Source organism: Python bivittatus, unplaced genomic scaffold, assembly GCF_059951505.1.
Source record: "Python bivittatus isolate LINGU-HERP-01145 unplaced genomic scaffold, Pbiv_v1 ctg000020_np1212, whole genome shotgun sequence".
Classification (NCBI taxonomy): domain Eukaryota; kingdom Metazoa; phylum Chordata; class Lepidosauria; order Squamata; family Pythonidae; genus Python; species Python bivittatus.
Genome location: NW_028277030.1, coordinates 77,653,995 through 77,672,202, shown reverse-complemented (window position 1 = coordinate 77,672,202; position 18,208 = coordinate 77,653,995). Strand labels below are relative to the sequence as shown.

General features: G+C 37.0%; 1 protein-coding gene across 7 annotated transcripts in view; it reads left to right on the top strand.

Moving 5' to 3' along the window:
• RMND1 (required for meiotic nuclear division 1 homolog) overlaps positions 1-18,208 on the top strand; it is a 32,435-nt gene extending 14,227 nt beyond the window's left edge. The window contains exons 5-12 of one of the 7 annotated variants that reach the window (XR_015796450.1): positions 1,445-1,484; positions 4,283-4,383; positions 6,036-6,142; positions 7,018-7,082; positions 9,473-9,549; positions 10,652-10,772; positions 13,392-13,548; positions 16,878-16,909. Coding sequence is in view for 2 of the 7 variants with exons in the window: in XM_007432681.3 (XP_007432743.3) it covers positions 1,445-1,484; positions 4,283-4,383; positions 6,036-6,142; positions 7,018-7,082; positions 9,473-9,549; positions 10,652-10,772; positions 13,432-13,548; positions 16,878-16,910 (661 nt within the window). In the remaining 5 variants the exon portion in view is untranslated. Of the gene's footprint in view, positions 1-1,444; positions 1,485-4,282; positions 4,384-6,035; positions 6,143-7,017; positions 7,083-9,472; positions 9,550-10,651; positions 10,869-12,685; positions 13,549-16,877 lie in introns of those variants that run through there. The other 6 variants (XR_015796449.1, XM_007432681.3, XR_015796453.1 and 3 more) reach the window with 6 other exon arrangements.

Genomic DNA, 18,208 nt, shown 5'->3' with positions numbered 1-18,208 from the left:
CTCGACAGCCATGCCATTACTGACCCACAGTAATTCCATCTTAGTACTTGTTTCTGTGCTTGTTTCACCCCTTCCAGACTCATGCAACTTCCAGGCACCAGTTCAGTTTAAATTTTATCTGGACCCATCTACCTTTTTTGCAGTGTGGTAGTTGACACTCCACTCAAAGAACAGGTACCCCCGAGCCAGAAAAGGGTTTCTTGTTTCATCTGTGTAATCCTCAGAAATTTCAGTTCTGCTAGGCTGCATTAATTTGGTAGAAAAGGAACTTTAAAGTTGTAGTCCTGCAGCCAGCATTTCATTGGTATGCCTAAGTATTTGGAAATAAATTATTTTAAACAGGCAAACTTCTTTCTGAGTAAATGTGGATAGAATTGTACTGAGGGATAGTTTTTCTTCCTTCAGGTGCTTTTTAAAAGACTTTACACTGCAATTATACTCATTTCACATTTATTTTATTTTTTAATGGAGGTACATAACCTGTAGACACCTCCCAAAAGCTTTTTCAGAGGTTACCACCAAATTTTATTTTAAATAAGTTAGAAGGGGAAATGTTTAAATAAATAGAAGGTAATGATGGTAAGAAATTAATTTAAAATGTACTATATAATCAGTATTTTTTACTAAATTATTGCTGGTTTTAGAAGTGTCTCCTACAGCATCCTACTCAAAGGCCAAATACAGTTTTTGGCCTGAAAAAGGTTGCTCACCCTGTTCTTTTTTTTTTTAATTAATTTTTAAAATTAATTTTTATTGAAGAAATTTTTTTACAAAGTAAAAGCAGTATAAATTTAAAAAAGAAAAAGAAGAGTAAGGAAAAGTGATAAGTAAATAAGTAAAAGAGAAAAGACAGAAAGAAAAGGGAAAAAAGATATAAAGAAGTAGCTTCCAATCTTCTTTACAGCAGTTATAAATGCATTTATATTTTATCCCCTCTCTTGATAGTTATATTGTGACTCCTTTCTTCCCATATTTTACCCTTGTCAAACCCTAAATTACAAGTTTGTTCTTTTCTGTTTTCAGCAAAAAGTCCATAAAGGGTTTCCAGTCACTAACAAATGTAGTTCTTGTCCCTAATTAAATAAGTCAATTTTGCCATCTCTGCAAATTCTGTAATCCTCACCAACCATTTCTCCATTGTGGATAATTCAAAGTCTTTTCATCTTTGTGCATATAATAATCTCGCTGCAGTTAGCATGTAACAAAACAATCTTCCATAAGTCTTTTCTACTTTTCTGTCCATTAGTCCCATCAAGAAAGGTTCTGGTTTCAGTTGGATATTAATCTTTAAAATTCTTTGTATCACTAAAATTCTTTGTATTGCCCCTGTTCTAAAGATCCCTAAACCAAATATCATCAGGTAATGTAATAATAGCGAGGAATTGCAATTTTCCTGAACTGCATCCCATAAGTCTAACATCTTTTTGAATTTTTTTTCTTATAGGGAAGGGTCTGTTGTGTTCTGGAATGTTGAAGAAAAAACAGTAAGTTGAAGGCAGGTTTCTGGAGGAAAACTATTTTTGGTGTATGAATGAGGGTAATTAACATATTAATAAAATATTTATAAATTACCTTTCTGAGGTGGGAGAAGGGCTAACTGTAACATTTCAGATATAACCTGTTTTATTACAGTATTAGGTTTCTTTTTAAAATGCTGTAGTATGATATAAACATAGAAAATGGCATTTCCTTGCCTGAATATATTGAGAAAGAGATGAAAGAGGAAATACCATATGGCATGTTGAAGTGAAAGAGCATTAGTGTCTTCCAGAGAGAGAGAGAGGTGTTTGAGGGAAAAGAGTAAATGTGTTAATTATCTGAATACAATAGAATCAGTACATTTTGATGATTAAAGTAAAGTGAAATTGTCCTAGAATTTTTGGAACCTTCATTCTAATTCAGAAGGGAAGAGGTTAATAACCAATACGCTTGCAAAACCTTGTAAATACTGAGATGACATCTAAAATTAAAGACAATTTTTCTCCTTGCTAATCATTAGTAATTCTGACATATCTTGTTTATTTCTATCTACTTTCTAAAGAGAGAGAAATAGATTTGTTATACTAAGAGCAGATTATATGCTGTCAGAAGAAACTATCTGAGGGGTCTCACAGTGTATAATGAAAAAGAAAGGGTTAACCCAATCACTATGTTGGCACAGAACTTGTAACACACTCATAGATGAGGAAAGCCTGAGATATCTCCAGCAAGATAATAAAAGGAAGGAAAGAAGATACAGGTAGTACTTGACTTGCAACCATTCGTTCAGCGACCGGTCAAAGTTACGGTGGAGCTGAATGAAGGGACTTATGATTGGTCCCCAAAGTTATGTACATTGTAGCGTCCCCATGGTCACATGATCAAAATTCGGGCACTTGGCAGCCAGCCTGCACTTATAACCACAGGGGCGCTTCAACTCCCCCCACCCGCCTATCTCCACCCCAATCTATGCCCCTTTGGCTGCCCTGCAATTGCTGGCTCTGCCGCCCCTGCCAGCCTTGCCACCCCAGCTCACCTTTGTCATCTTCCTGCCACTGCTGACAAGGCACACCTGGCCTGGCCCTTCACAAAGCAACTGCTGGCTGTGCCATGCCTTCTTCCCAAGGCTGCACCTGCCCCTTGTCCAAATCGTGTGTGGCCTTGGCTAAATTGTGTGCAGCCTTGCTAGGTTTTGGAAGGCAGGCACATGAAAGAAGGTCCCAGCTGCGCAGGCATGAAAGAAGGACCCAGGTAGAAGGGGTCCTTTTTGAAGCAGGTGCATGAAAGAAGGCCCTAGCTGTGCCTAGCCTCATGTACCCAGCAGCTGCCTTGGGAAGGGCCAGGCTGGGCACACCTCATCAGCAATGGGAGCAAGAAGACAGTGAAGGTCAGCTGGGGTGGCAGGGCAGCAGGGGTGGAGTGCAGGGCAGCTGGGCTGGGGTAGCTGGGGCTTTGCGCTGTGTAGCTGGGCCGAGCTAGGCTTTGTGCTGCGGCTCAGGGGCTTCTTGCAGCCTCAGAGCCGTGGCATGCCAAGAAGCCCCTTTGCGCTGTGCTGCTGGAGCATCTGAGGGTTCCAGGGGCAGCTGCGGCTTTGCACTGCGCTTCAGTTCAGGGGCTTCTTGCAGCCCCAGAGCCACAGCATGCCAAAAAGCCCCTGAGCCACAGCATATTCTTTCCCCAACCTTCCTGAGCTCACACCACACCACAGCACCCCCACTCCCCACTGCATGGCCTGTGCTGGCCCTCCCAGGCCTCTTCCACCCCACCCCACCCCCCACAGCACCCCCATGCTCCTTACTTGGGACTCCCACCTCTTCTTGCTTAACAACCTGCATGTCTTGGGGTTACAATGGCAACCAAGACTGCCCGGGATTGCCATCGCTAAGCAATGTGGATACATGACATCATGCTTTACAACTGCATCAGTTAGCGACAGAAATTCCGGTCCCAGTTGTGGTCGTAAATTGAGAATTACCTGTAGTTCCTGGATCAGAAATGCTTTTTGGAATCTTATTGATTGTTGGGTTTTTGTGGCTTACCCCCATCTTTTTCTTGTATTTTGAAATACTATCTCTGCAAAATATTTAGCAAGTGTTATTAACCATGTATATATTTAATTTTCAAATCTGCTTCATTAGTGTCCTTTTTTTGTGATGCCATCTCTTCCAAAGGATTCAAATCATATAATTCTCCAACTATTTCACAGTGATATCCTCTGCAGATTATTTTTGAGAATAAAGACTTTTTTGATGTTCATCATGATAAAATGATCAGGAATGGTATATAGAGTGGGTGGTGGAAATGCAGAAAGTATAGCCAGATTCTAGGAGGAAACATGGATTTCCAAATTTGCTTTCATCAAACTAACGTGAATGTTGGATCAGATGGCAACATTTCTTCCTTTGTAGGAAGAAAATACATACAGAAAATAAGGTTTTTTAATTTCTGTCATATCTCCTAATTTTCTTTAACAAATTCTTATTTTTCTTTCTAAAAGGCTATCTTCAGAATTATAATCTGGATTGTAAATAAATAAATGAAATTCATGAGGGTATTTATGGACATGAATTTACAACCTCTAGCCAATTCTTCCTTGTAAACACTTCTCTATCTTGGGCAAAAACTTGTGAGAAAAAAACCTGGGATATGTAATTATTTTGTTTTCCTTATGATTTCTTCTGTTTTCCACAATTTTCTTCTCACAATCTTGCAAACAGATTGAGGGCACTTGATCAATCGTCTAAATGTATCTAATGCACCTTCAGAACTTGCTAGTAATTTTAATTTACAATCTGTTTCCCAGATAAAGAATATTTTTCAAAAGCTGGAAAAACATGAGATCCAGCCCTATGAAATTGCATTAGTTCACTGGGAAAATGAAGAGATCAACTACAGAAGAGATGAGTAAGTATATGAATGTCATAAAGTACACAGAGCTTTCCATTTAAACAGTAGGCATATAAGGGGGGAAGTTTTGACAAATAATTGTTTCCTGAACATATATTCAGGTATGAGTTGTATCATAGCATCTAGGCATTTCATAAACTTCTTCAGAAAAAATATTGGTAATTCCACTGTAAAATAAGAAAATAGTGATGTTTCTAGTTTAGAGACTGGGAATAAATGTGCCTGAAGTACAAATTTCAGAAAAAAATATTGAACTAAGTAGTACATGCATTCTGCAGAACCAGAAAACCCAAACATAAAAGAAACTACAAATTCTACTAAACATTTATTTGACTAATTTGGTGGAGGCAAGTTGTAATGACTAGCACTGAGATTGGAAAGAATAAAACATTTGGGTTTTTTAAAGTTTTTTTCTAGTTCCAGTTAAGGAAAAGTTAGCCTTTCCTTGTAGTAGTGAGTTGTACTTAAAGCTATTAAATATATGCTTATTTAATTATAAGCTATATCAAAAACAACCATACCTGTACAATCTTAGGGAGACTTCTTCTAAACTTAATATTCAAATATTAAATGTGCTTAAATTGATTTGTGCTGTTATGAGAAACTATTCAATAAAGGTAACAGTATCTTAATCATTGTCATTCTGTTACAGATTATCTTATGCCTGTTCTTATATGATCTAAATTACACCACCACCCCCGCCCCCCAGAGAGAGATGTTAGCAGACAAGGGCTTACAAGACAGTCTGAGGTTGCAGGATACAAAATATGCAGGAAAAAAACCATCCAAGGATGGAAACTGTCTCTAAAAATCAGTGCAAAAATCAACATTATGAATGTAGATGGAATTGAGAAATGCCTTTATGTCTCCCCAAATGAGAAGTAGTAGCACCAAAAGTTTCTCCTTTTTCTAATTCACTTTCTCATTAACAGGAAACTTTAACAAACAACAGTAAATACAAACTCCAAAGCACAGGGATTCACTAACCCCATATTGTGGGTTGGAAGGTGTGTTGAATGAGAAAGGCTTATGAAAGCTCTTTAAAAAGTATTCATGAAATACTACAAATCATACTCTAAATTAGTTACAATAATCCTGTGATGTTGTCCAATGGTGTAACCCTTGTTTGGGAAGATTAGGGCATGGGGGTGGGGCTACCACAATTTTGGGAGAGGGTTATAGTAAGAATAAAAGGCTGTCCATGATCTTGACATGATATATAACTGCTTCACAGCATAGTGAGCTACACTGCAGTTGCTGAAAGATAGGACCTTGCTGCGTTGCCACAAAATTGTCCACTGTTCTGTTTGAGCATCTCCGAGGCCAGTGCACTCAGCTGTGTACAAAAGTGTTAACGCTTTTATGCAGCTTGATTACACACTGTTGAAGTTTTAAGTGAAAAAGGTAAAAGAGACAGAAATTCACATGTGGAATAAGATCCATGTTAAGACAAGTACTCCTAAATTCTATTTTTCAGTGTTCTTAGGAACAGGCTGAAGGATACCTGCTCATGTTTTGTTACACAGTCTCACTTTTTCTTCTAATACTCATTTGAGTCACTATTAGACCAATGGTAATGCTGGCTAGGGCTGATGGGGGAGCACCAAGTTGCCTGCATCTAATGTAATTTATTAATATCTTTTTCACAGAGGGCAATCAAAACTTCATAGAGGAGAAATCTTGATAAATTCAGAAGTAGAAATGGATGAGGTCATTTTAGAGAAGTTTGCTTTTTCCAATGCTCTCTGCCTTTCTGGTAAGCTGTCCATCATATCACATCTTTTAATGATTTGTGTTATTACTTGAAATGTAGGAGGAAATGAGCTCATGAATGAATTTATTACAGTATAATGCACTCACAAGATATTCTGCATAAAACTTCTATAGTTACAACTGTTTTGAACAATTTGCTCTTAATCTCACGTTATCTTCTTTTGCATACTGACTGAAAAAAAAGAAAGAATTATGCCATTGCAAATAATTTATGCTACACTGTAGAACTGTTACCCTGATTTATATTATCTTCAGTAGACTGCATAAAATTTAAGCATTTCTACCTCACAGAAAATAGTATCATAAAAGTAATGTTTCCCTTTGGGCTGAAAGGGGCATGAAATGGGAGGTTTACGGTTGAATCTCAGGTGAATTGGGGATAGGGTATTTTGATTTGAATAGGAGGAGCAGAAATTATATCTTTACTTTTTTTAGTAGGGAGGCTTGGAACATTACAATGAAATAACTTAGGGCAGAGAAATAAAGACAGGTTCATATATAATGGTAAGCCAGGATTTTAAAAAAAAAAATTACCTGAAGAAGCAATTGTGGCTTGGTTTGCAAATCATGCTAAATCATGCTAGGTAGGTTTACGCTATGTTACACTAAGCCAAAAAGAACACACCAGGTCAGCAGGGGGCGAATGACTCCCTCAGTCAAAATCAGAAACTTGTACCTACTTTAAGGTCTAAAAACAATAATCAACATATCTGATCATTAGTCCCAAATTACTTATTTTAACTGTCAAGCATTAGACCAGTTAACAAGCTATTATAAATTTAAGGATTTCATTTTGTGATAAAACCTGAAGTGTAGCACCCATGAATAATATGTCTTATGTACTTTTCTCTAATGTAGTAAAACTGGCCATTTGGGAAGCATCATTGGATAATTTTGTAGAATCTATCCAATCAATACCTGAGGTACTTGCTATTTTTTTTTCATCCTTCCATAAAATTAAGTAAGGGAAATTTGCAGATTTTTGACACTGTGGGTGAATGAATTTGGATTGTTGAATTTACCATCTATTCTTGGGTACAAGAAATGAATTAGGATTTGTTTGCCAAATCAAAATTTCAGTAAAACTCTGTATCAAATTTGAAGAGATAGATATGGAACACTTTCAAGTTAACTTCAGTGACTTCACAAAATGCTTAATTAAACTCATGTGTCTAAGGGGAAAAGCCTTAGATATACATTTTATGTATGTTGTGGGAAACTATTTGCTTGAATGTAGATTGACCTCACATTTATTATGAATCCTCATGTCAATAAGCTTCAATATAAAGGCTGTCAAGAAGAAAAGCCTGTATGCAAGTTTGTAATGTATAAAAGAAAAAGTATCTTCTTACAGTTAACTTACAAAATTTTCTTACTATGAAAATTTAAAATCTATTACTTTGAAAGTGATAGAATATGCTAAAGTCAATCAATCCTTTTGTTAGAAAAAGGAAATCTGTAAAAAAGGTAGATATAGGAGGTAGAAAGAGGAACAGGTCATCAATAAAAAGTGTAGTCAGCCCAGAACTCTAGAGAAGGTGTCAGAAAAGCTAAGTTCAGAATGGTTGGCATATTATACAGAAGGAAGTTATTTAGATATGTTCAAAATAAAAGAAAAAAGAATCAGTGTAGTAGTTGTACATTGAAAATGGCAAAATAATAATTATTATTTATATGCCACCCAACTCCCAGCGACTCTGGTTGGTTACTAATAGCTAACATAGAATAACTAATATTGAGGCCTTGAGAAGGAAAAATGGTCATCCTAATTGCATCTCATCATTGACTAACCCCCCCCCCCCCCATAATAATATTAACTCAAAAGCAGGGAGGGAACTTTATTCCAGTAGCTATTGCAATCTGTGTTGTGAAATCAGTTGGCCAGTTACTATATGGGGGGCAGTTGGGACTTTGTTCCAACTATGGTCCCTTGAAAAGTTTCAATCAGGTTTCTTAAGATTTCTTTTTCAGTCCTCCAGATGCATTCTTGGTGCAGTACTAAGATTTTTGTTTGCTTGCCACCCATTCCCAAAGGCTTTGACTAGAAGCCGCAGTGTCCAAAATTGAAGCTAAAATCTGGCTAGTTATCCAGTTGAGCTAAGGCTTTAGTTCTAGTTCTGAGGGAAAAGAGGAATCCCAAGTGCCAGTGGAAAAATACCACTGATTTAGCCCAATGTGTTTTGGAAAATACTCCTTTTTCAAGGGCACTTCTAGTAATGTTGTGTGCTCTGCACAACATCTTTTTTGGGAGGAAGAGTTGTACAATAGTCTCTTTAAGAGCATTAGAAATCTTCCATTTAGTATAAAATGCATTCAACATTCATCCACACAGGCAATTCTCCCTTGGCTGACTAATTAGCCATAATGGTCAAGGGTCAAGAGAACAATAGGGTGAACTACCACTTCCTTGTGGTCTACATCCTCAGGATTCCATTAAACTGGAGAAGACAATGAATTTGGATCTGGTACAATGACTATGTTTACATTAGTGTGAAGTATTCCGTTTTTAAGGTGCCCTACAAACCTATCCCAACAGGACTCCCCTTTTACTGAGATAGCGTCAGCCCTTTGAGGCAGGCAAATCAAGAAACAGAGCAGTGATTCCAAGAATACTCTTTATTATTGCAGGATAGACTGACTGAATCTTGAAAGCCTGTCAAATTTCTTTCTGCCCCATCTTACATGAAACAAAATCAAGGCGAGGTTATTTTGACTTCTTTTCTCACGCTTTGCTCTTTCTCAGGACTGAGTAATATTTTCTGAAAGTCCCCCCTCAGTGGTTCGCTCATTTTGTCCCTGTTCCCAAGGCCAGGTTTACATTCCTTCACAGATAGATAGTATTAATTTCTGTGTTACTCAAAAAGTTTGTGTAGCTACTTGAGGATGCAATGGAAGCAAAGTAAACCTTCTTTTCTACCCTCACTGCTCATCCTCTAGAGAGGTTACTCAGACTTGACAGAAACACCCTGTCTCCTGGAAATTTCCCTAGAGCACTGAGATACTCATCAGATAACAGAAGTCTTTGGGGATGGACCATTTTAATTGACCTCTCTATCATGTAGGATGAACCTTGAACCTCAATTTCCCCAGGAAGTTGTCTGGCCATGACAGTCAGGTTACCATAAACCACCTATGGCAAGACTGCCTATCCCACCTCCAAAGGCAAATATGAAATCAAGAATAGATCTTACTTTATTGTCCTCAAATTGCTTCTGCTAATTCAAGTAGAGAACGCAATTGGCAGCAGGGTGGGTAGTGTTGTATATCTAACAAACATCAGTGTTCTTACTGGTTTATTACTCTCTTCTTACAGATGCTTAAATTAAGAAAGAAACTGAAACTCTCTCATGCTGATGTTATGCAAAAAATTGGGGAACTGTTTGCCTTGAGGTATCTGAATTAAAAACAAACAAACAGATTGTATTTAACTATAACAGTCAGTTTTAAAAGTAATTTTAACAACAAATACCATAACTGTACTCACAGTTCTCTTCTATAATCTGTTTTACAAATCCTGTGATAATTTTTAGTGGTATTCATTACCATTACCAATTTTTTCTTAATGATATTTTGCTCCTTTTCATCTTGACTGTTGTCCTTGCTATCTATAACAAAACTAAGTAATTTTTAACAGAAGTCTGAGTTTACATATATCAGCCTAACACCAACAAACATCTTGTTTATCCTCCTGTTAAAATGTGGTTTACCAGGTCCTTACTTTTGATTATGTGCCATCATATCTGTGTTAATTCTCAGCACTGACAGAGATAGACCTTCTTCAAACCAATCACACTGTATATTGTTGATTCTGATACCAGTAGTTTTTTCTTTAGTGATACATATTGGTCCACCTATAAATCTAGCAAAATCTTTTAAAATATTTATGTTTACTCTTTAAGAAGCCAATTAATTGCAAGAGAACATACAAAACCTTGCAGGGAACAAAAACACAAAGAATTGGAAACAAAATGTTAAATACAATGGAAAGGCTCATTGCAGCTAAACCCAGGTCAGATGCCATTAAAATGTCACATTATCTGAATAATTAGAAAAATATGCACCATGAAATGACACAGAGAATTGTTACTCAAGGGGTTTTGTTGAGATGCAACTCATGACATAAACATATTAAAAACTGGAAATGCTAATGCTTATGCCATTAATGCTTATGACTTTGATAAATTCTGTATTTTCTGCAACTCCTTGATAACTGAAGTTTATAGCAATACACATTATATATCACCATACATAAAGGGTGACAACATGCTGTATATGAAGCTTCAATCAGGTTCTAAAAGCAGAGGATGCTAATTTGGAGATGGGAAATTAACCATAAATTCTCTACCTGTGAGAATGTAACAAAGCTTTTTGCTACATGAGTATCTTTATCCAAAGAGTGCATGTTTGTCTCAAAATCTTATAACAGTGCAGTATGCAAAATACATTAACAGGCTCTTGATTAATAAAAATTTATTTACTTCCTCTTCCTCAGGCATCACATAAATCTGAGTTCCGATCTGTTAATTACCCCAGATTTCTATTGGGACAGAGAGCATCTTGAGCAACTGTATGATAAAATGTATCGGTTTCTCAGTATTGATCGCAGAGTTAAGGTATTATTTTGCTGGCTTTCTTTGTTTACAGGATTTTCTACCAATTGCTTCTCTTCAACAAATCTTGTTTTTCTGTTTTCATCCTCGTTGTTTTTGGACAAACATTAAGATTGTTATTCTGCCTGCTGCACTATTTCTTTTAGGAATGATCTATAAATACTTTTTTTTTTCCTTTTCATTGAACATTTACACATACTGAAGGATTGGTGGGGCCTTTTTTGAGTAGCACGAATCAATAATTTTGTTTGCACAAAATTGTAGGCCAACTCTAAAACATTTAGCAATAGGCATGAACAATATTTCTGGACTGTTGGGAAGGACAAGCTAAAGTGCTAGTTTAGAGATGCATCTTTCTTTCTTGTGATTTTCTGTAGCTGCTCCCACTACCAGGAGGAGTGGATTAGGCACAATCAGACAGTGGGCTTAAACATCCTAATGTGAATAAGCCAGATTCTAGCTTTATGTTTTGTGCAAACATAACCAATGCATTCTGTAACACTTTTTGGGGAGGTTTTGTGACCAGTTTATCCTTTTTCTTAAATTCATGTAATTCTGAGATACTGACGGGTGGAGGAGCAGTTGTCACCAGCAACTTGACAAGTGGAGTTTTACACAGAAACTTACTTTCATAGGTTCTCTGTCAACCTTTTGTTCTTTCTAGAATAGTTTATGGTTAATGGTTGATTCTAAAAATTTCTTGGATGCTTTTTTCTTAAAATATAAGCAATACATTGCTATGGGGATATTGCAGAAAAATGTATCTCAGTGTCCCCTAGAAAAAGGAATATTGTTAGATGGTAATAAAAAGATGAATTTTTAGAAAATTGGGCAGTCAAGAGTGTGTGAACGTAAAGTACTGTTTTCCACAAAACTGTCACCTTTGTCGCACTGAATGCTTCTGGGCTTCATGTGGATCGAGGAATTATTTGGAAAAAATGATGGCAAGGGCTGGAGAATAGTGCTTTACCCTGAAGTATCTGGGCTGACTGAGGTGAAGGAATGAGGAATCATTTTGCAGTTGTCACTACCTGGAGAAAATCTTATGCAGAAGATAGGAAATGTGAAGACTGAAGTTAGAGAGCTATGGAAAGGGTAGCAGGGATCAGCTTAGCTTTACAGAGCATCACTGTTTGACGTGAACCAGCCCATTGTGATAACAATCTGTAACAGCATTCATGAAATTTTCTCTAAATTCCAAATACTCTCACTGGTGTCTAGACTATAGTCATAGGTAGCATCAATATGTAAATATGTTTTAACTCAGTAGTATTTAACAGATTGAACAGGGTTTTTTTGGCTGCCCCTGATATAGGCCCAGTTGTTTTAAATGAAATGAAATAAGAATATGTATAAATTTTGGTTTTAAAAATATGATTGCTGCCATGACAGTGTTGCATCTGTATGTGCACAATGGGACTCAAGAATAAAATGCCCTCATAACTGTCTTTACTCTCAAATTAATCCACATGGATAAAAAAGTAGGCTGTTATTTCTTTTAACTTTACAGAATCTTTGCAGTTGAATAATGGTGAAATTGACAATTCCATTTGAGGAACTATGTATTTCAAAACATTTTAGACTTTTTATAGAATTCACATTATGTATTGATTCAAATATGGCCTGGCCCAGGAGATACATAATGCCTGCATGGAGTAAGTGTTAGTATCTTCCCTAGCCCGCCCCCCTCTGTATATACAAGCATACTGTAAGGGTGGGTGTAGATTATTAGAAATTTAATAATCATAAAGTAACTTGGATACATAAAAGTTACCTTATCACAGTTATCCTATGATTATTTTTATAATATTCTGTAGCATTTTAACCACAATTTCATACTGAAATCTGACATGTTTGTGCCCCAAGTATCTCAAAGTTGGTTTTTAATTTACAGTGTCTTTTGTAATTTTTTTCAGGCAGCAAATTCTACCTAAAAGGACACAGAAATTTTCCCCCACATTCCATTATAGAAAACCTTCAGCTATGGCTTTTCAGGGAGCAAAATGCTGCAATGAGGCAATATATGTGAATATATAAAAATGGATATATACTCACACTGCCAAATTGAACTGTTTTACATTCAGCTTTATTTCAGGGTTTGCCTCTAACTTTGTGTTAAAATTCTCTGGTGTTAACTTCATTAAAGGTTTGGACAAATTTAACCCTACTGCATTATTAAGTTTTGCTAAACCATACTTAAACCTTAATTATTTGGTGAAGTATACTAGGCTATGATAGGTACCTACAAACCTCTTACACAAAGGGCAATTGAGATAAAATGAGGGCTGACCCCTAAATATTGTCTTGAGTTCCTTAGAAGAAAAGCACAGTGTAAAATATATATCTCCACTTAAGCTTATAAATGCATGCAAGTGGAGAAAGGAAGGTAAGGACTCCTTCTTTTAAAGTGTTCTGTGGTTATATGAGTGGTCTACACATTGTGATCTATTGTGTGAGAGCTGAAAATCACATCTCCCAACACTAAGAAATATTCTGAGTGCTCAGTTGTAGCTACTCTAGCATATGCAGTTTATAGAAATATTGTGATGTAATTCTCCATACTTTTGATTTCATTAAATCCACCTCTTGAAGTAACTTATATTAAGAAATTGTTTATTCAAGGTTTTCTGAAACATCAACTTTTCTATCCTTACTACTGAAGGTAGTAAATGAAAAGCTCCAGCACTGCACAGAACTTACAGATCTGATGAGAAATCATTTGAACGAAAAACATGCTTTGCGCTTGGAATGGATGATAGTAATACTCATCACTATAGAGGTTGGTTTACTAAAATTGGCTTTTATGCAGTTTGAGGAAAATGTAACAGTTATAAGAAGCCCAATGTGTCTTCAGGTCTTGATTTTTGGTTGACTAATCCTTTTACTGGTTTTCTAGAACATATCCAGAATGTTAGCAAGTTTACTGAAGAGTATTTGGATAAAGGTTCATTCTTAGACAAGCTGCAAGCTTTTCAACTCATCTGAAAATAGTTTCCAGGAATTTATTTAAAAACAGGCAAATGAGGGTATTAATACCTTCTGTCAATTGGGGGAATTCCTTTTCTATTCACACACAGCCTTATGTTATAGTCATATACAGTGGGGCAAAAAAGTATTTAGTCAGCCATCAATTGTGCAAGTTCTCCCACTTAAAAAGATGAGAGAGGCCTGTAATTTTCGTCATAGGCATACCTCAACTATGAGAGACAAAATGGGGGAAAAAATCCAGAAAATCACATTGTCTGATTTTTAAAGAATTTATTTGCAAATCATGGTGGAAAATAAGTATTTGGTCACCTACAAACAAGCAAGATGTCTGGCTCTCACAGACCTGTAACTACTTCTTTAAGAGGCTCCTCTGTCCTCCACTCGTTACCTGTAGTAATGGCACCTGTTTGACCTTGTTATCAGTATAAAAGATACCTGTCCACAACCTCAAACAGTCACACTCCAAACTCCACTATGGCCAAGACCAAAGAGCTGTCGAAGGACACCAGAAACAAAATTGTAGTCCTGCACCAGGCTGGGAAGACTGAATCTGCAATAGGCAAGCAGCTTGGTGTGAAGAAATCAACTGTGGGAGCAATAATTAGAAAATGGAAGACATACAAGACCACTGATAATCTCCCTCGATCTGGGGCTCCATGCAAGATCTCACCCCGTGGGGTCAAAATGATCACAAGAACGGTGAGCAAAAATCCCAGAACCACACGGGGGGACCTAGTGAATGACCTGCAGAGAGCTGGGACCAAAGTAACAAAGGCTACCATCAGTAACACACTATGCCGCCAGGGACTCAAATCCTGCAGTGCCAGACGTGTGTCCCCCTGCTTAAGCCAGTACATGTCCAGGCCCATCTGAAGTTTGCTAGAGAGCATTTGGATGATCAAGAAGAGGATTGGGAGAATGTCATATGGTCAGATGAGGTATAAACTCAACTCGTCGTGTTTGGAGGAGAGAGAATGCTGAGTTGCATCCAAAGAACACCATACCTACTGTGAAGCATGGGGGTGGAAACATCATGCTTTGGGGCTGTTTTTCTGCAAAGGGACCAGGACAACTGATCCGTGTAAAGGAAAGAATGAATGGGGCCATGTATCGTGAGATTTTGAGTGAACACCTCCTTCCATCAGCAAGGGCATTGAAGATGAAACGTGGCTGGGTCTTTCAGCATGACAATGATCTCAAACACACCGCCCGGGCAACGAAGGAGTGGCTTCGTAAGAAGCATTTCAAGGTCCTGGAGTGGCCTAGCCAATCTCCAGATCTCAACCCCATGGAAAACCTTTGGAGGGAGTGGAAAGTCCGTGTTGCCCAGCGACAGCCCCAAAACATCACTGCTCTAGAGGAGATCTGCATGGAGGAATGGGCCAAAATACCAGCAACAGGGTGTGAAAACCTTGTGAAGACTTACAGAAAACGTTTGACTTCTGTCATTGCCAACAAAGGATATATAACAAAGTATTGAGATGAACTTTTGCTATTGACTAAATACTTATTTTCCACCATGATTTGCAAATAAATTCTTTAAAAATCAGACAATGTGATTTTCTGGATTTTTTCCCCCATTTTGTCTCTCATAGTTGAGGTATACCTATGATGAAAATTACAGGCCTCTCTCATCTTTTTAAGTGGGAGAACCTGCACAATTGGTGGCTGACTAAATACTTTTTTGCCTCACTGTAAATCAAGCTGACCAACTTACAAGTTCATTACAGTGCATGTGGGATCACTTTGTATATTCTGAGTTGTGCAAGGTATGTAAGCTAAACAAATATTTAAAGATAATTTAACTTTTTACACTGTTTACAAGTGCTGAATACTCTGTTGACTATTTAGCTCTATATTGCCAACAGTCTGCCATATATCATAGAATATATATGAAGGTAGCCCTACATCAAAAATACACATTGACCTCCAAAGACAACTTTCTCCTCCATGGTCTTTACAATGGTGTGTTCTTTATTTGATGTTACTTATTCAGCAAAGGCTGGAAATTCTTTCCTCCAGTCCTGAAACTCTACTATATAAAGGCAGAGTCCTTGTCTCAGCATAGTGGAGAGCAATTGTTAAGAGCACGGCAAGAGCTTTGGAGCTGAATATCCACCCTACTGAATTGGTGACTAGAATTTAAATACAGTATTATTTCATGTCATTCCCTCACCCCCACCCCAGCTCACAGAACCTACCTTGATAGTGTTGCATCTTTACCCCCATACCATAGAGTATGAAGTTTACTCATAGAATGCAGGTCCCCAAAGTCACAGAGATGGCCATGAGCTTCTCCAAATAATGCAAAGGGAAAGGATGGGAATGTATTGAATACATGAGGACTAATTGTAGTAATTGTGTTTAAATAACATTCATCTTTTGTTTCCGGCTCCACAACTGAAAAGCTAAATCTTCCTCTCTGCAAAAAAAAAAAAGTTGTAAATCCCTATCCTAGTGTTAAATGCAGCCAGTAGCCTAATTACTAAAGCCTTCAGCAAGTATAATTTCTAATCACAAGCAATAACTACCTGTCCCCCAACAAGCTATTTCTTATGCAGGCAGACACGGTGGATAGGGACAGCAGGGTGTAATAGAAAGACATAAACTCCCACCTATCCAGGCTTTCCTAGCAACAACTGACATCAGAGCAAAGTGGCCACTGACAGAATAGATTCTTTACCCGATTACTGTTGTAAATCTATCAAATGGTTCTCTGACCTAATATTACCATAGTGTCAGATATTGTTAGAAAGTTTGGAAGGGCTGGATTTCAAAACACTAATATAAGGAATAAATTGGAATTCAGTAAACTTGCAAAACTGTAGCAGTGATGCAGTGTACTCTTTCTTCAGGGCTCCACCCATTCTACAGTAGTCTTGTTTTCCATCCCCTCCAGCTCCATTTGTTCCCATTCCATGACAACTGAGTAGAATTCAGTATTCATTCTACCATTTTTTGGGTTCCCCTCAGTTCCGCCCCTTCCCACCCCAATCTTTTACTATTCTGGTATTGGAGCTCACTGATCCCTGATGCCTTGACATAGAGCACTTTGTGTGAACACTAAAAATAGTCAGCCAAATAAGCATGCAAGCTAGTGAAATTGTTTTATGTTTGCAGGTCATGTTTGAACTTGGAAGAGTGTTTTTCTGATACCAGTAGTACATTGCAACAGACATTTTACAAGACTGTAGACGCTACCCAAGCAACAGGTTTATTGGACTTCAACTTTATCCACTTTTTGAAAGTGAGCAAATGTCATGATAAATTTATGAACATTTGCTACAAAATGATGGGAGTCAGTGCATTTAATTTCATTTTTCAGCATGTTTCTTGGAAATCATGGTGTAAATCATTTTAAGGCATTTTAAAATCTCTATGAATGCAGATTGTTACATTTCAGGAAAATGATATACAATATGTGCCACATTCAGCAGTTTTCTGCATATAAGTTGTATCACAACTGATACAGTCAGCAGAATTAAGTAGAATGTATATATGCCATTATGTATATGGGGAGCCAGTGTCCATAGAAAACATAACCCAAGATAGTTCATTTGTGAAGGAAGAAGAGTCTTAAACATTCTCTTCATCTAAAACTGTATTTGTATTTGAAATTGCTTAGTCACAAAGGTTTTATAAAGTCAGACTACCTTAAGTTGATTCTTCAAGAAGCAAGAGAAGTTTAATCAAAGCAGTGTCTTTGACTATATTGCCCTAGGTGAACTTTCTTCAGTAAGTTATTATAAATGTATGAACACCAACTGAAAAGCTGTGAAATAAAATAACTGGATTGCAAGAAATGCATTAATTTCTTTGAAGCAAGGTCTCTCAAATCCAAGATCCTTTGACTAGATACATCAGAACTCATGAGGACATGAAAGCTTTAACTTTGTACCCAGGTTCTAGTTCCCAATTAGACTTCCTGCAAAGTATCATGAATGTTACAGATTGTCATGTTTTAACATTTTTATAAGAGTTTAAAAGGAGTGTGTTCATTAATTACAGAAAATGGGAAATATTTTTGTGTCATTGAACCTATTGCTGACTCAATAAGGTTTCCGGAAATTTTATTATGAGGGGAAATAGAAAATTTACCTGATATATCTGTTCGGAACTTTCTAGTTTTTATACTGCACAAGTTTTTAAAATAAAAAACCAAAGCATTATCTGTGAGGAAGGCACGTTTGATCATTTGAGTGTCTTTAATTTTTCAGCTTTGCATCACTTCTGTATCATGTCCTCAGTAACTATGACAGCACAATACATTATATAATAGCATACTTGCTTTCCTTAATAGATACACTTAAAGTGTATCTTTGGTGGTGGTGAAGTTTGTGAATCCTTTTGAATTTTCAGTATTTCTACATAAATGTGACCTAAAATGTGATGTTATGCACACATGTCCTAAAGCTAGATAGAGAACCCAATTAAACAAATGTGTCAAAAAC